Raw genomic sequence first — 19054 nt, forward strand, 5'->3', positions numbered from 1 at the left:
CCTTGATTTTCCGCAGTGATACTCTTCACTAATGAACACCCCTTTTATTACAGCAGTATACCAAAATGCCTCCATGAGAACCGAGAGCTGTCTCATTTAAGAAGCTGTAAACATGTCCTTCACTATGCCAGCCAGAGTATTGTTTAGGCTTGACAAGTGCAGGTACATAGTTTATGGTGCTTGATCAATTATCTATGGAGATAACACAACTGCTGCTGCATAATATTATCAGTATTATTGCACTGCACGATATCTACCTGTATAAACATCCAATCCACTCCAAATATGCAGCTGTAGATAAATTCATAAGAGGAGAAAGTTCATGTTGTCTGTAATTGTTGTTGTGTGTAAATACATTGTGTGACGTAAACATGACTATTGGCATTCAGGCGATCCCTCAGGACCAATTATTTGACAGACAGCTCTAACTATCGTTTCAGAGTCTCAGCCACTCGCAGAGTTATTAACCCTCATGAACTGCGATCAACTGCTATCTATTCTAATTAGAATATTGTCGTTTTACCAATTTCTTAATTACTTGTCATGTTGTAGGTCCCATGTAGCAAGCATGCTGCTTCTGAACTAGTTCATTAGATTTTATCTATCCATCAACAGGATACAACTTTAACAGAATCCCTGAATCTGATAGAAGATGGATGTAATTATTGTTAAGAAACGAGAAAGCCTGTTCACGTTTATATCCCAGGACTTTATCAATAATACATCATGGCGTGGGAGGATGGATTTTCTTGTGTTTAGTGGAGGGATTATTGAACTCAGCAGGTAAAAAAGAACAGCAGAGGTATCGCACTATCATCACATCTGAAATCCATTAAACGGGAGTTCAAACAGTCTTTTAAATGACAACAGTAAAAGGGAAAAGATTTGTGGGAGTTAAAGCGGATAATCTGGACCAACACACTGCTGTTTAAACTCTAGAGCTCAGGAAGAAGATCCACATTCTACAACATACTGTCATATATATATATATATATATATATATATATATATATATATATATATATATATATATATATATATATATATATATATATATATATATATATATATTATATCTGCTTTCACAAGAGTCTATTGGGGTTAACTGTTATCATCAGGTCTACATTGGGTCAATGTTTGTTTGTTTGTTTGTGTGTTTTATTCAGTCAATCATCACAACACAATAAGCAAGGCCACAATGCAATATACAAAAAGCCTGCACATTATATTTGGAACTATTGCAAGTCAGATTTAGACAAGGTCTTTTTACTGGGTCGTGAAGGGAAATGTGCTTTTGAGAGACATGATATTTAGTCGGTCTCAATTCCATACTGTATACTACGGAGTGTTTTCTGAGGTTAATTTGTTGTCATCGTCTCTCCAGCTGTGATAACCTTTCCATTCCCGTTGTGCATTGCATTGTCAGAGAACGATGTGAGTCAAGAGCAAAGTTAACCACTTTTTTTGAGTATGCTATGTTTTGGCACTAGCTTCGATTTAGGGTGCAGTCTGGAATTGGTACACAGCTGCAGTCTGGATGTAGTCGAAGTGACAGCTGTGTAGATGTTGTCATTATATTGATATGTAATAACTAATCAGATCTGAAGTAAATACTTAACTAGAAACAATACCGTGTAGTGCAATCTATGAAATACATTTACTTTGGAATTTTAGAAACGTATGTATACAGTTTATTCAGAATATCAAAATGTCTTTAAAACAGATGCAGGTTTGGGGAGAGCGACCGTGTAGGGAGACCTACATTGCAACTGTGAGACCCAACACACAAAGACACTTTACATCTCAGAGACAATCTAATCTTTGGATGGTAAGAGAGAAGTAACCTGTAATCCAAAATGTGTGGTACAGTAGAAGTGCAGCACAGCTGCTAAACAGTTTATAGACAATATTGCATCACGACAGTAATTCCACTCACACTGGAAACTCATGCAAGTAGCTCATTCATAATTCACGCACCTTTACTGTAATTTGGGGAGATGGGACCACATAATCAAAAACAGGTCTCATTTACTCACGAATGTATCGTCTACTGACCCCTACTGGATGCACGTATTAATGGTATAAATGTCTCCTTGTGTTTTAATCTTCTTACCTGTTCTGTGATTCTGTGAGTCTTTATGTTTGTGTTGGGCTGGAATAAATCAATACGTACCGTTCGATTATCCCCAAAGATGAGTCCATTCTTCATTTAGAGCTTCAGTAACTGATCGCAGGGGCTTCTCCACAAAGCGATCTTTCAGGGAACAATTTCTGAAGAACATACTTGCCCAGTGTTTCTCTTGAAAGTATGACTTATGTATTATTTCCTACATTGACTCGCCAACTACAACATTTCATCTGGCACGTGAATAAGAAAGGCTAGGCTATAATTACTTAATAGTTCATTATAAAATAAACAATCATTTTAAAATCCCACGATAAGAAAAACCTGAACCCTGACCATGTTCGTCTCCATCGCTCATAAAGGCACTCAGAGCTTTTAAACTGTCACAATAAATGTCAAGTCCTGTGATCAATTTGTCGAAATGAGTGAGTCCCAGAAAGTGAAAACAGTTGACAACGAGCTCTGTGGTAATTATAATGAGTAACAAAGATTTAAAAAAAATCTGGAAAGATGAAGCTGGGTTGACATTCTATTCACTTGTATTCAGAGACAATATTGAGACCAAAACGAATATGTTATCTTTGGTTTTTGATAGCCTTTAAATGTTGCAAACTGCTCCAGAAATGTAACCATCATCGGTAGAAAGTATTCAGAGGGAACGAGGTTGAATGTTTATCTGACCTAGGAGGAAGTACCGCAGGTGTCCAAGATCTTCTGGATGACATCTACCTTTATGCTGCCCTCCAGAGCGCGACACAGCTTCCCAACTGTGCAGCCGATGCTTCCCTCCTTCATTTTCCAGCGATCCAGCATCTGGTGCACCATCTCTGGCAGGCCGTAGCGGTCACAGTCGTGCTCGATGGTCTCTATTTCCACACTGGTCAGACCCAGTCGCCGCGCACAGCGCTTCCACATGGCCCCGATGTTATCCCTCAGCAGATCCAAGTGCTCCTCGGTCACAGCGTGGTCCTCTGGATGACATACAAGATACATCGATTAGAGGGAGCACTAGCTTGAATGAGAACATTGTTTCAAGTTTAGCTCTCATTTCCATACTAGAAAACACTGCTCACCTGACCTGCCATCCAAAAGAGTGCACAATGCATTACTTACTTTACTTATAAAAGTGTTAATGCCTATAAATAACTACTAGCACAAACTCAAATATGACGTATCAGTTTGTTACTGGACAAAAAAATATTTTCGACGATTTAAAAAAACAACCTTTATTTGTTTTAGTCATTTTCTTTTTCATTCTCTGATTTCAGCCTCTCCAATATGAGGATTCTATGCTTTTGTTTTTCATATTTGATAGCAAAGTGGATTTGTTTATCTTTTGGATAGAAAGAAAGAAGAAAAGACAATGAATTGTAATATGGAATGGTTTCATGTGCAAAATTATAATAAGTGCATGTTGTGTTGGTCGATATTTTCTGACATTTATGTCAAAAACATAAATGAATCGAAAACATTATTAATTGATGATGAAAATAATTGTTAGTTGCCGCTCTACTAACAAACCAACACGTTTGCAAACGGAGCAACAACAAAAAACGAAATGTTGCCATGTCTCACCATATCTCAGAATGCCTTCTTTGATGGGAGAGGTAGCAGAGGCGCTACACGGCAGAGACACTAAACTACTGGTGGACTCGTAACCTCGGATAGTCATTGTGTTGTTGCTCCCAATCTGGATGCCGCTGGCATTCTTTATGAAAAGAGATGCTGGAACAAGCACAAAGCAAGAACACATGGACTCAGTCTCTCCAATACACGTCAGTCAAAAGGTGAAAACACCTCTGGCATCTAGAGCTACAATTAACTGAAGAAACGCTTCAACAAAAAGGCTTCCTGTTTGTTTGTACCTGGATCTTGTTGTTGTGTGGAAGGGACCAGCAGACGCCCAGGAGCAGACGTATCAGACACTGGGTAAACTGGCCAGGATTGCTGGCGGTCATAGTTGGAAAGTGGATGTTGCTGGTTAAACAGTGATAGAGAAGGATTGCTGGCCGAGTGGGATGGAGTCAGTGTGGCGGAGTTCATGGACTCATAGAGACCCGCGGTGGGGCGATAACAACCCTTTTCCTGACTGGTGGGCTGCACCGGCTCAGCTTTCGTCCAGGAATGGACCGAGGATGCGAAGGAGGATCTGTCCGGTTCCGGTTGCCTGATTGCGTGATCTGAAGGGCTGACGTGGTTTTGCAGGAAAGGATTTGCGTTGCTGTGATGGAGGCAGTGGGCAGCATCCTGCTGGTTCTCACAGTTATAGCTACCATGTTTGTGGTACTGAAGCTCCCGACCCAGTTTCTCCTCCAGAGCCGAAGGGGCTGCTTTTGCATCCGTCTGAACGGACTCTGCGGGGGGCTCATATTGGATGTCATGCATGTCCTCAATACTGGCTTCGACTGGCCCAGGTACACTTCTGTCTGAACTCACCAAAGGAGCCGGGCAATCTGTGAGGTAAGGAGAGACGTTGAAGCAATGATGCTACTCACTCCTTTTCAAAAGTATTCTGTTGATTTCTGAGCATTTAGACCATTGAATGCAAGACATAATCAGAGTGGACATTAGAGTGAGTACAGAATATTCAGGCCATCCAGATTACCAACAGTCCTCACCTGCCGATAAATAATCCATTGATAAAGATTTCATCTTCTCCACAAGTTCCTCAGGGCCTTCATATAATTTCTGCATGAAAATGACGAGCATTATTATAATATGAAAATGTTTGGGCTTTAATTTAACTTCAAATCTACCACTTTGTGTTAACCACATCTAATCCTACTTCAAAACATTTGATTTTGTATACATACCCTCAAATCAAGTAAATCTTCCTCTATGTGTTGTTTAAGCTTTTCCGTGTAGAAAGGAAGGAAGAAGTTGTAGCCCTCTGCAAGAAAAGGGAGGGAAGGGAGGAGAAGAAGAGCCACATGGTCAACGGAAGGGGTCAAATTACGTTATTATAACAAAGTTACAACAATATCATAATACTCATCTTAAAAAGTGCATATTAGCTACTGATTACCAAACACGTAACAAACTCAAGCCTTAATTTCTTTGAATTCAACAATAAAAGATTTCTTTTAAGTGTGTGATCACGTTGGTGATTTGTGTGATCATACTCCAATGATCCACATAAGAACGTATCCTTTAATGCACACAAGACAAGCATAAAATGCACCTTTAAACGTTGGCCGTTGCAGCGGGCTGTGATCCCAGCATCTCTTCATTAGCTGAATCATCTCGACAGGCGTGTCGTCTGGAATAAGGTCCTCCGCAGGTCGGTCCCCGTTTCGCACACACTGGCTGATTTGTTCTTCACTCCTTGCGTCTGGACAAACAAAGGACACTTTGTTTGTCTGCATGAGGTTCACCGAATGTACTTTGAAATAATGGCCTGTTCATGGCCTGTTCAATAAACCTGATGGTTGTTATTTCAAAACAGTGCCTCAACGCTTATTTATCCATGGGTAAAATGTGTCTTATCATCAGGGCTTGATCGTGTTTCGACATCCCAACTCACTTTCGTACGGCTCTTGACCTGTGAGGACGACCCAAACCACGATTGCAAAGCTGTAGACGTCAGACTTCTCAGTGGAGGGTGTGTGTACACTCTCCAGGTGCTCAGGGGCCATGTAGCTCAGCGTGCCGGCACCTCTCACCTCTGCTGACAGCCCCATGCGACTCCTCCTGCGAGACTCTTCCTTCGTGAGCTTGCTCCATGTCATGCAGGTGGCCAGGCCGAGGTCTGCGATCTAGAAAAAACACAGAGGAGGCACAATACTTCAGCTTGCTGTCAGAATCATAAACGTGTCACGAGCCTTAGTGTGTGACATACCTTGATGTGAAAATCCTTGTCCACTAAAATGTTCCCTGGCTTGATGTCCTTGTGTATGACTCGTCTCTCTGTGAGGTACACCATCCCTTCCAAAATCTCTAAGATGATTCTGCCCTTGATGGATACCGGCACAGTGACCTGGGAAGAATTTAGTGTATTAATACATCCATTCGTATAAATATAACGTGATTATTTACGTTACGGTTTGGAGTTACAGACTAATTCTAAACCTGCTGACCGTATCTAGCATGACTGACAGGTTGCCTCTGGGGATGAGCTCCATAACTAGCGAGCAGTCTCTATCTTCCATGATCACACCCAGCAACTTCACCACCCGCTCATGGTTCAGGCTCGCCATGATGGTCCCCTCATCCAGCAGTGACCTTTGACTCTTTCTGGAAAGGGAGAGTACAAAAAAAAAGTGAGAACCGGATATCTGCCAGTTAAGTGGCATGACTTGCATCACGTGGAGTCCTACAGTGGACTTAGTGGGAAGACAAGGTGATGCACCGATAAAAAGAGGATCAGATGTGACTGATCATGAAATAGTGTCTTTGACAACAGCATGATATAATTCAGTATTTCTGCTATCAGGTACAATCATTCAGACAATTGGTGCCACAAACTACATGTTCAGTGCTACAGAAAGCCATGCACAAATGTTATCCTACATTTAAAAAAAAGCATGTATATGAGTTCCACACTGTGACATAAAGATGTTATGTTGAGGGGGGGGTGGGGGGGGGGGGGGCGAAAAGAGCACTTGTATTGGATCAACGCTTGGTATTTGGTACACTAGAGATACCCTGACTAGATACCACTAGAGATACCCTGACATTAAGTATTTGGATTGGCAGTTTCATCCCTTGAGGACAATAGAAAATCTAAATCACCTTTCAGAGATCCCATGTCAAGCTGCAATAAAAATAGGAATTATTATTTAATTTTTTCCCCAAAGGAGATGGGCTGCACATTAACGAACAGAGACGTTGTTATAACATATTATCTGAAGAAGAAAAAAACGGATGTTTGACCTACATCCGCATTTCCGCTCTCAGCTAAAAAGGAAGTTCTTTAATCTGAATTTCTTCCCGAACGAAGAGGAAACCAAAATGAACCTACAGAGTAGTTTCGAACATTCCTGCGCCGATATCTCATAACCACATCTTGTCAAATAAATACAAAAAAACACACACATATAAGACTATATAAGTCTTAAGACTCGCTGAGTTCCCCTCCTGAAGGGGCACATGATTCAAGTTACCAGTCCAGCGCGGGGAATACCCAGCAGGCTGCACACACACACACACACACACACACACACACACACACACACACACACACACACACACACACACACACACACACACACACACACACACACACACACACACATAACTTACACGTTGCTAATCGGTCCTGTATACATAGTCTTCAACACCACCTGTCCGAGGGTGACATGGTAGCACAGGTACACTTCTCCAAAGCCCCCGTAGTCCAGGGCCTCCTTTTTAATGAGATCTGCCGATCTCATATGAAGCGAAGCGGTGGCCATCTCTGGTTAGAAAGTCACAATAAAGCAGCTGATCGACACACACTCAACAACAGTTCAGCAAAACGCATAACAAAGTGGCTAAAAAAAGAGAGCAGTAAATGCAAATATGCGGACGAGACTGACTGAGAGGCGAGTGTTTCGTGCCGAGGCTTCGCAGTGCGTGTCGAGTAATCCAGGAAGTTTTCGAGAAGTGAGTGGAGAGAACCAATGACGCCCGAAACCGAAACACGGTTTTAGAAAGTGTAGTTTCGGATTGAGAATAAATAATAAAGCATCCTCTAATTTCTCTTGCAACGCAAGCGACTTCGCTGCAGTATTTCTGGTTAAACCCAAGCAATTATATACATGTACTTATGCACCCCTCCTGACATGTTTATTACATTATTAACGAAAGGATTAACATATATTTAATGCATTTATCACAAGAACATTTAGAAAATAAACACTATACTGATCTAAACGGATTCATTTATTTTGTTATCCCCATTGTGGATAAAAACATTATACAGTGCTCCAAGAATGGGTCTAAAAGAGACCCGGATGTAAGTGAACATGTTGGCACTTCCGCTTCCCTCGCCTCGAAGTGTTTTTGGTGAGATTCCTGAAATAAAGTCAGTGGTAAACACAACTTTAAGACATTTCTACGTGTTGTTCTACAACATGAAACACAACCATACATACTCCTGTCAGGAAGTTGGAAACGTGTAACGTGTCTTGAAAAGAAGACTAACAAGTTGCTAAATGTGAATACAAACGTCATCACTGTGCGCCTCGTCGTGTGTGACGACTCGGGCTCGTGCGACCGCGGTGTAGTTTGTTTGTAGTTTAACTAGCTTTTTAATTTTAGAGACTGCATTCACACTTAACAAATACAACAAATAGAGTTCACTTGTGAAGGTTGTCTTGCTGAACTAAACGTGCAAGTATCAGAAACATTTGTTTGCCACAAAGCTTTTTTTGTGTGCAATATTTAAAAAAAATTGAAGTTGGTTTCAAAAGTTGGCTTTTTGTGGAGAATCCCCCTGGATGTCGATGCTAAATTCCAGGGTTGGCCTACAAATACATGAATTATATTATTGCAGAAAATAAGCTCACAAAGGTTTTACTATGGAGTCAGTCTTGCCTATATAAACAAAGGTTTGGGAATGGTGCAACAACTATATTTTTCCTATAATGCCTATCTTGTAAAATCGAACAAATCACACAGAATGAACAGATACTATGGAAATAAGAATAACTTAAAAATAAGAAAAAAACTATCTTGAAAAGTTATAACAGTATCTATTATGGCAGATCTTGGAGTGTGTAGTTTGTAAGAGGAAATACATTTTGAAGTCTGAACGGGTTTTATGAAGTTTAATGTTTTTGATATATCTCCAAAAGTATAAAAGCAATGAAAACAGTTTAATTGTACATACCGTTACATATTAACATAAAATGCATTTTACTCATCACTTTTCGCTTACTGCACCACCTTTATTGCTTTTGTTCAAAAGCAATGGCAATGAGGGGAATGAACTAACACTGTAGAAGCAACAAACATGACATAAAGACACAGAGTCATGATGTAAAATTAATTTGGCTTTATTGCTTTCACTGTGCAGTGTAGATGTTTTCAGAAAGTTATTTTACAGTGACCCCCTTGTGGTTGTACTGCGTCACTGCGACTGCCTACCGATTCGCTTCAGCCATGCCCAGGGGATACTACGTGCTATGTAAATATTAATACCCCTGCACCCATGTTTCACCCAACAGTGAGCACATATACTCTACTCAGTAGCTGCTGAAACTGTAAACCCTTTGTCCCTCTGGCAAGGCCTTCAGGCTGCTACCATCCCTGTGTGGTAGAGACGGATACTGTAGAGTTCTGTATACATGGAGACATACAAAAAGGGACAGACTAATAATTTCCAAAACACAAAAAGGTGGATTCATTCATTGGGTGTAGACAGTCATAACGCACTTTCAACAAAAAAAGTATACATGTCAATCAAATGTATCTATTGGTCAGGGGTTCTATGAACTAATAATAAAAGGTTACATTAGGGCTGGACGATAAGACCAAAAATATGTAACATGATGAATTTTTATTTTACACTAACGTTTATCTAGGTTTTAATACAGCATTGCACGATGTTTCTTTTCTCCTGTAGGCCCACTTCTGATATCTTTGTCCCGACTGTGAGCTCCATTGGTTGTTGTAGCTCATCTCAGTTTATTTATAAAGGGATTCATGATGTGGATAGTGATTTAACTTGATTAATCATCCCGCCCCATCTACATAAACTGTCATTCATACATATATATATTTTAAATGAATTGCCAAATTTGAAAGGGGAAAATCCTTACAACTGCAAAAGTGTGAAGCAAACTACCAACCGAAGGGTAGATCTCGTCGTCCTCATACAGTGGCTTGGACTAGCTCCAAGACAATCTGGTAACAAAGACATGTTGGTTAGACCAGTCTACAGCCGTCCTCCATTCTTCATATCCATTCATCCTTCATCGCTCCAAACAAGCTTCCCCACCCATACCTGGAACATGCCGACCTGTGTCTGAACTGGTGCAGCTGTCTGCCTGTCCCTCTTGGCCAAATAAATAGAAAAACATAGAGAAAGCCAGGCGGAAGGGGGGAGAGAGAGAGAGAGAGAGAGAGAGAGAGAAAGAGTAACCGGGTATGTATTTTGGTTTGATGGCAAGTGGAACCTTCTTGGACATATTACGACATTAATGTTGTTTCCGTTGGGGCTGGTGAGTCCGTGGAGGCCGCTTCTGTCGAGACTGTGCGGTCAACGGCGGGCTCGGTTGCAGGCGCTGCTGTGACCGTGACCGAGGCTGTGGGGGCGGGGGCTGAGAGGGGCAGTAGGGGCATCACTCCCTGATGGAGGAGAGGCGGCAGCTGGGAGGCCAGCATGGGGGGCAGAGGTGGTAAGGGGGCCAGACCTGGGAAGTTGAGGGGTGGGAAAGCAGCCAGAGAGTGTCCTGAGGAAAAAGAAAGAAAAAGAAGAGTGATGAGTCGATTTTTTGCTGAAATGTATATTTAAAATGAACCAAACAACCACGCTATGCATTGACACTTAAATTGTTGGACATTTAGAGATAAATGCTGTTTTGGACAGTAAATAATCAATATTTACTCTAGTATATAGTATACATGATGTATTACTATATTCAGAGTATAGGTAGTGTAAATTCCAGTCATACCAAGTATTAGACCATACACTCATACTAAGTATAATCATATATGCTCTTCGTAACAGTGCATATACTCATACTATTAAGTATAAACCTTATACTGAGGTTTATGTACCAGTTGATTACATAGATATATAGAGGCAGACATTTCCAGTTGAAGGACAATACTATCATATTACAATTTCAAAAGCTTCACAAATATTCAGAGAAAATCTTTCCAAGTGATTGATGCCTTTGCTTTGTTTACCTGTTGTTCCTCCTGATGTTAAGGTGCTGCCTGCTAGTGACATGGCGCTGAGGTCTGGGAGTGGCAGGTTGAGGTTGGGCAAGTTGGGGAGCGGAGGTAAGCCACCTGGGAGGGACATCAGACCTACACACACACAGACACAGACACACAAATTGCTTTAAATCGGCTTTACTACAGGGAAGAAGATTTGGAAATGAAAATTGGGCAAAAATCCTGCAAAAAGATTAACTTTGTACATTTAAGGAAGAGTGGAACTCGTTTAAAGGAGCGGCACACAAGACTCGGATGGCCTTTTGTGTGAGCCAACAAGATCCAAAGAAGAAGAAGTAGGAATTCAGACAGCCGACTTGCTGTTTATGTGGCAAACAAAACCAATAACAAGAATAAAGACAGAAAAAGGTTGATAGTAGTTTGATAGGAACTCAGACACTGGCTATTTTTGGGGAACTGTAGCCACTTGAAGCTCTTGAAATGAACATACTTACTGTTTACTGATAGTCACAGCTTGGCCTTAACAAGTGGTGTGTGTACCATGTACACAAAGTAAGACTCAATGTTACGTCATGCAGTTCAGGCAGACCTTTCTCTTTTATTCTGAAAGGGTGTTTACATTCATCAATCTGTGGAGGCAGAGCGGTCATGCCTCTGCCATCCACTGGCTTTCCCCCAAAGTTTGGTGTTAAAGGCTCACAGACTCAGCAGACTGATGTCATGTGCTTTGAACGACTACGTTGACAAATCCCTCACCTGGTATCGTTGTGGCGGGGTTGAAACCGGTGGTGGCGGGATTCAGTGGAGTGAGTGGGCCGAGGGCGTGGCTGGTGGAGGAGGGGAGCAGAGGGACAGTAGGCAAACCTGGAGGAGAGGGCAACACAAATAACCCTTTACGGAAACATATATACAGAGTAAATACACTGATTGTGAGAGAGTGACACTGTTTTTTCCCTCCCAATTCACAAATCACCATATAACGCGCTCAACGTGTTAGAGTTTTGGATGTGTGTGAATGAAGAAAAACAAAACAAAAAAATACCTGTCTGTAGCTCCCTGGGCATGGTGGGCGGGGCTGTGCTGATTGACAGGCTCGACAGTGACTCTTCGAGGCCAGTAGGGACGGCGAGCGCAGTAGGTGGGCTCACTGCTGAAAGTTGGACCTAAGGAGGTGAAGAGAAAAGATAGAGGTGGTAGAGAAAGAGATGCTGCTGTCAAACAGAGAAGATCACATTCATCCAAACGGGCAATTAACTTTGCTTTTTGCTGACTGTGGACATGCGCAAACACAACATTACACATTCTTTCTAGTCTTACGATCACTACATGGCAACAGCCGACCCATATAAATAACGTTCAACCTGGAATACGTGTGTGTACAGTGTGTGTGTGTGTGTGTGTGTGCCAACCTCAGTGAATCCATCCTTCAGTGGACTGACAGGCTCACTGGGAGAGTTTCCAGGGAAGCTGATCTTCTTCCCCTCCTCAAAAGGCCTAGTAGGAATCCTGTGGAGGTATCCATAGCCGATCCCACATCCGAGACTGTAAAAGGGAGAAAGGTAGTTCAGAATCCAAACTGACAAACCGAGACATTTTCGTTCAAGTATTTGAGATTGGCCTGGTTTCCTCCCACTGAATAACTGTCTGGAGCTACAGCCAATGAGAGCGCAAGACGTGTGTTTAGGGAAAACTTGGGAGTCGGGGTTGCCTGCTAGTCACGAGGAAATGAGGAATTTGAGTACTTGATTTTATAAAAGGATGAATTATATTTTGTCTTATAACCGTATTTATAACTCTTTCTTTAATTAAAAAAAAGACATCACACAAATTGATATTCATTAAGTTTTAAATATTTCTTATGAATTGCTGAAAATCTATTCATCCAACACTTCATAAGACACTTTTTTCTGCAGATCATCGGGTCGTTCATATCTCTGAGTTCAAGCAAGTCAGGTGGTGAACATATTTATGGCCATGGGTGTGTTGGGAAATCAGAACTTTGTGGGCGGGGTTTAAAATAGAGATGCCCCTCATGTTCCTGTGCTAGATGTAGAAAAATAACTACATCAATGGAGAATAGTGCAAAATAGAAAAGTGGTCACACAAATGGCAACAAGCAGAGACTAAACAGACATAGCTGTTCAGGTTGTTGCGAGTTGACTTACAGGAATAACAACTCTTAATTTTAAACCTGTAATAATAACCTTTATGAACACTTGGGGGCAGCAGAAACGAGTCGTGAACACATCAATACATTTCCCTCATAAAACATGCTCAGCCAATTTTGGGGTATTTTGAATCACTGCCTTTGCTGTGTATCTTGGCATGTTACAGCCATATTCATCAGTGTGAAACTCTTGGTAGGAATGTGTGTCATGTCAACTTGATTGTGCACTTGATAAAACCAAACCCGGGTCCATTCATCAAAAAAACAGCGCTATTAGAGGTCAAAATGTGAACTTTAAGTTGATGTGGCGAACTTGTTAACAAAAAGCTGCTTATTACACATGCAGCAGTAATAAAGCAACATTACAATTTGTGTCCACCAGACAAGTCACATAATCACTTTCCTTTTAGTTTCACCAGCAACCAAGAATAATTGTTTTCACACATTTGTCATTTAATTTGATCATTATGGAAATATCCATTGTAGCCGATTTAAATCAGCATGTTTAGTCGACCATCGCTCCTCGCAACCGCTGCCCCGGCTTCGTTGCCAGTGTCGACTAGATGGCTACAAAACCCACTACGGATTACTTAAAAAGAAACAAAAGTCTGCATTACCTGCCCTCTCCTCCCCAGGCACCGTTGGGTGTGATGATCACTTCTCTGCAGTTATCTGTGTCCGTGTTGTACACATAGAGCTTGAGTCCTTTCCCCTCATGGCTTTCTATCAGAGAGAACAGGTCCTCTGACTGCAGATAAAGAGATACAGTCACAGAGAAGTGGGTAAAATTAGAAGACGCACAATCTCTATCATTATCCTTATCCTTATCAGGTGGTGGATGTGCATGAGTGACAGTTGCAAGGACCTTAAGTGATGGTAAACTACCTCATTCATAACAGTGTCGGCTCCAATGATGTAGTCTGTGTGCGGCCGCAAGCCAGCGAGGGATGCTGGGGAATTGGGCTCTACTTCCTGTGAAAGAGAGAGGGGGAGAGTAAGTGTACAAACAACCATTGCACCACATAAAACAAATCAATACAAATGGACAATTTGGTGGTGACTTACCAGCACATGCCAAACATTCTCATTGGCTCCCTCGAAGCTGCAGAAACGAATGGAGACACCGAGCAAGCCCTGGCCCCCCCACAGGTTGCTAGGAGTGACTGTAGACTCACGCAGCTCCAGGGTCTTCGAGGAGTACACCAGCATCTTAACTGGTTTCTCAACACTGGCTTTCAACAAGTCTTTTAAGGTGTCATTGTCCTTGTTCTGCAGAAAAGGGGAGGAAGAAGAGCGGCGTGGGGCACCATAAATCATGCAGTCCCTTATAACTTGTACTTGGTCCGACTAGAGACAGTTGCTGGCTTCCCTTACCAGCCTGGTGTTGTTGATGGAGACAATGAAATCAAAGAAAGGCTCCAGTCCTGCTCGGTGTCCTGGAGAGTTCTCCTGAACCTGCACACAAATGAGAGAACACCTGAGCTGCTGCTGCTGGACTTTATGCATTCAATTGAATTTCTTGGAAAGAGCACGCGAGATATTCTGTACATGTACAGCAATAAGATTGGACCCGGTGTGACCAACATACAAGAGAGCTGGGGTTTTCAGGGGCTTCCAAATAAGCAACTTTTAGGGAAACAAACGTGTCAGGGGATTTGATGTGATGTAAGCTAGTTCCAAATGATTCACGCAGGCATCATTTAATAACCGGTTATACTTGTGTTGCTCGTGCAGGACAGGACCTCCACGATCAATGGACGGGACCAATGGTCCGCAACTGTAGCCTTCCTCACTGGAGCATCTTGCTACTAATGTTGTCGCTTCGCGTGACTGCGTTAAGTGACGTAGTTATCTTGCTACCAGAGCCGTCATAGTCCACGCTGTTGCTCTGGGACACCAACAGAACCAGACTGGCAGCTGTCATTCAGTCTAGCTCCGTCGCTAGCTTCAGCTAGCTGCACCAGTGCTGGTTGAAGTCCGTTCAGCATATGGCCGACATAAACAGACCATGTCGCGAGACACCGCTTGTGCCACAACTCAACACACAAGAACATTTCTCTGACACTGTGTTGGTGTGTTTCCCCTCCCTCCAGACGGAGGCCCCAGCAGTCATCCCCGGCTTCTCGTCAACACACCGACCGGGGAATCCTCCGCCTCTGAGCCGACGCAAAGCTAGAAGCTAGCAGCGGGCTAGAGATGCTCTCAAACTCACCCGGAGGACGTGGTAGCCCTCGGAGCCTCCACCCGGTATCTCCACACTCTGCGCACCTCCCATGGTCTCGCACTTTTAAGGCTTTCGGGGTTTTAATGGCAGCTCGTTACCCAGCAGAGGTGAGAGACCTTCACACTTCCACACACCGGGTACACGTCGCCAAATGGTTAGCGGGGTGATGCGCATGCGCTGTTACGTGGCAGGAAATAACGCCTTTTTCGATACTTGCCATTCAAATTCCAAGTTCCAATTTTACAAAAGGTTTTTGTATAATTCAAAGAGTTTCTCAACGTTCATATACATTCATGTGTATATGAATGTAATATATTGTAAATATATATATATATATATATATATATATATATATATATATATATATATATATATATATATATATATATATATATATATATATATATATATATACATATATAGCTGTACAAATCATAAATGTATTATGTCAGATTAAATCAACAGACAAACACACACTACTTACTTTTTCACATGATAAATTGTGTTGAAGTTTGCCCATCTTTTAAGATATCTGCCCTCATTAAACCATAACATGGACTGCTCTACAGTGCTCTGTCTACAGTGCATTGATAAATACCTATGACAACATACAAAATAACCTTTTAAATAACTTTTAAAAAGCACATGAAGGGATGGCTGTTGTCCACCCAAACTTGTGCACATATATAGTTTAACCTGGGTTAGCAGTATTAGTGCTATTAGTCATGGATATGTGATGTACTGATAACCCGACTCGGGTTAACTCTAAATGTGCAAATTAATTAATGCCCTTATGTGCAATATATCTGTCAGCTACAGACTATAATTGATTGTAGTTTATTACTACACTTTGGCATGACCTTTTCCTGGAGGACACTCAGTCTGTACATTCTGGCAGGGGGACAGACAATGGAAATAAGACTTGTGGCTGTAATTGGGTACATTTACATTTTAATTTAAAGTGTTCATCAATGCACATTGTCCCTCTCGAACAAATAAATAACCTACTAACTCTGCAGTTACTTGCCATCTCCAAATCCATCTGATCTTTACCATGAAGAAATATTGTGTCACAACGACACGCAGTTGTTATACACTGTTGCCTTAGTACAGTAGTGTGCCTATTTCATCTGACCTTTATATATATATATATATATATATATATATATATATATATATATATATATATATATATATATATATATATATATATATTTATATATATATTTATATATATATATATATATATATATATATATATATATATATATATATATATATATATAATGCAAAGATCTGTATCAGTTGTTTAGCCTAAAGCCCTGCACTGGAGTTTTGAAAGCTTTCTCTGTTTTCAATAAGTCTAGCAGCTCGTGCATGAGCACCAAATTATTTTTGTTGGACTCCGAGTTCTGACATTACTTGCGTGTCTAATGTAAAGCTGATGTAATTATGTTTTAGGTGTCACACACAGCTTTTAGGCTTTTGAGATCACTATTAGACTTCAATGTAACACCTTCATCAAATTTGTATACTTTGTTATCTTAAAACCAATGAGAGCAAGACATAATCCATTGTGTTATTAAAACAAAGTAAACAAAAAAAATTAACCAACTTTACCCAGTGGCACTGACATATATGGGCTTCCTTCTAGTTGTGTTATAACGTGTATTAAGATGCTCTTAGGTTTTAAACCCCCTAATGTAGTATAATAAAGCATTATTGTGCAGACGGAGACTCGCCACCAGAGGGCGCGGCAGTACATCACATCCTCGTTCCTGATCTCACTCTATGATCTCACTAGATCTTTCAGCCTCACTCCACAAACCACCCTACTCTTTGATATGTTCATGCCTTCCATGCAAAGCTAACCAATGCCTTTGTCTCTCTAGGAAATGTTGGTTTAGTGAGGCTGAATCTAATCACTCATAGGTGAATAACGGCAAGAAGATCGGTGGGGAAATTAAGAGAAAAGTACGTGAGGGGAGAAGAGAGGAAATACACGGAGAGGAAAGGAAAGAGATGGAGAGGAAAGGAAAGATTAGGAGAGAGAGGGAGCTGATGAGAGGAACATTCCACATTGGAGAATAGCCAATCCCATAATCAGCTGGGGGCCAAACAAAGCCTCTTCAAAGATGATTAGGCAGAGAGGCTTAATGAATGTGTGTGTGTGTGTGTGTGTGTGTGTGTGTGTGTGTGTGTGTGTGTGTGTGTGTTTTAATAAGTCAGACTCACTTTTTACTTTAATAGACTTTATTAAAGATCTTTTTTGAGATGGTATGATTCTGTTAAAGTGCCCCCTGGGAAACGTTCCTTACAGCTGGCTTAATCAAATAACCAGATTGTTCACAAACAGGAGTCATTGGCCACATACACCACACAGATTACCTTAAATATGTTTTATGCAATTGTGCCATTCACATATGGTCCCCATAAATACTTTGTTAACGTAAGTCTTATAGAATACTGCCATAGTACACATCCATTTACAATGGAAGAAAGAAAGGTGAACATTGTGCAAAGACACAAACAGGAACTCTTCATACAAGATATTCCATTGAGTTCCCATGACACTGAGAATACAGGTAATATGTATTACAATTAATATATACTATATTACAGTAAATGCATTAGGATTCAGACAGATACAACAATACGTTCTTCCCAGTCTCAAGAGGAGAGTACATTCTCACATCCTTGTGCTATTTTCTAAAATAAAAGACTGGCACAACTGCCAGAGGATTATATAGACTTAATTCTTAATTATATATTCTTAATCTCATCAGCAGGCCCATCAGTCATCTCAAAACATTCGGTCAAAAAGACTCACAATCACAGAAAGAAACACACTATAGAAATTGCATCGCAGTCGAGGTTCAATAACACAGGTAACCTTTTACAAACACCTATAATCTATAAGAAGTTCTATATGAAGGACAATGGATTGCTCTGTTCCCGACTTGCTTTCTTTGGCTCACAAAATCACTATAAATAAACTTTACTCTAGTTCCTGTGATTACATTTACAAGTGCATTAGCATGTAATACACATAAAGATACATATACAATAAAATACCTGAATCTGCATACAGTGGAAATGCAATAAATATGAGTTCTTATATAATCAAATATTAATATTTTAACAATGCTTTAAACACACATGGGTATCACATGATTGCATGAAACAGACAACAAGCCAACATTTTACAAGTTAAAAGTTGCCACAGACTTGGGATAGCTGTAGACATTTTAAATCTAAATCTTACACTTTTACGGAGGAAAATATAGCAGACTGTATATGAGTTGCTGGAGGTTCTAAAACCTCTCACCTTAACACGCTTGGTACCATGGTGTGCACATTAGGTCATAATAAGCTTATTTTCAACACGATGCTAGCTTAATATACATCACAGGATACACTCAAATGTGCCACGTGCATACTTGCACACACACACACACACACACACACACACACACACACACACACACACACACACACACACACACACACACACACACAGCTTCAGGGGCGCAGACACTGGTTTAGGTTGCTGCACTGAGATTAAATATATGCAGAGCTGAAAGCACCAATGATTCGATTTTGCGTCGTAAATGTATGATACAGCGGAATAGTTTTATGATAGTTTGTTATATTTTCATCTGTGCTTTTCTGCCTTTTAGTAGTTTGACCACACACACACACACACACACAC

General features: G+C 41.0%; 2 protein-coding genes across 2 annotated transcripts; both read right to left on the reverse strand.

Annotated features, from left to right (window-relative positions):
- Positions 1-1201: 1201 nt before the first annotated feature.
- On the reverse strand, positions 1202-7685 carry ripk1l (receptor (TNFRSF)-interacting serine-threonine kinase 1, like). Its single transcript, XM_079220513.1, has 11 exons — positions 7642-7685; positions 7367-7520; positions 6202-6358; positions 5964-6101; positions 5649-5880; positions 5307-5456; positions 4939-5015; positions 4744-4813; positions 3991-4578; positions 3701-3850; positions 1202-3096 (listed from the first exon to the last, which is right to left on the reverse strand). The coding sequence occupies exons 2-11, from the start codon at positions 7516-7518 to the stop codon at positions 2807-2809; spliced, it is 2004 nt and encodes a 667-aa protein (XP_079076639.1). The 5' UTR covers positions 7519-7520; positions 7642-7685; the 3' UTR covers positions 1202-2806.
- Positions 7686-8939: 1254 nt separating this feature from the next.
- gorasp2 (golgi reassembly stacking protein 2) lies at positions 8940-15432 on the reverse strand. Its single transcript, XM_079230019.1, has 10 exons — positions 15331-15432; positions 14493-14573; positions 14184-14387; positions 14004-14090; positions 13736-13866; positions 12361-12493; positions 11994-12114; positions 11708-11815; positions 10961-11083; positions 8940-10500 (listed from the first exon to the last, which is right to left on the reverse strand). The coding sequence occupies exons 1-10, from the start codon at positions 15391-15393 to the stop codon at positions 10238-10240; spliced, it is 1314 nt and encodes a 437-aa protein (XP_079086145.1). The 5' UTR covers positions 15394-15432; the 3' UTR covers positions 8940-10237.
- Positions 15433-19054: the final 3622 nt, after the last annotated feature.

Source organism: Taurulus bubalis, assembly GCF_910589615.1.
Source record: "Taurulus bubalis genome assembly, chromosome: 1".
NCBI lineage: Eukaryota > Metazoa > Chordata > Actinopteri > Perciformes > Cottidae > Taurulus > Taurulus bubalis.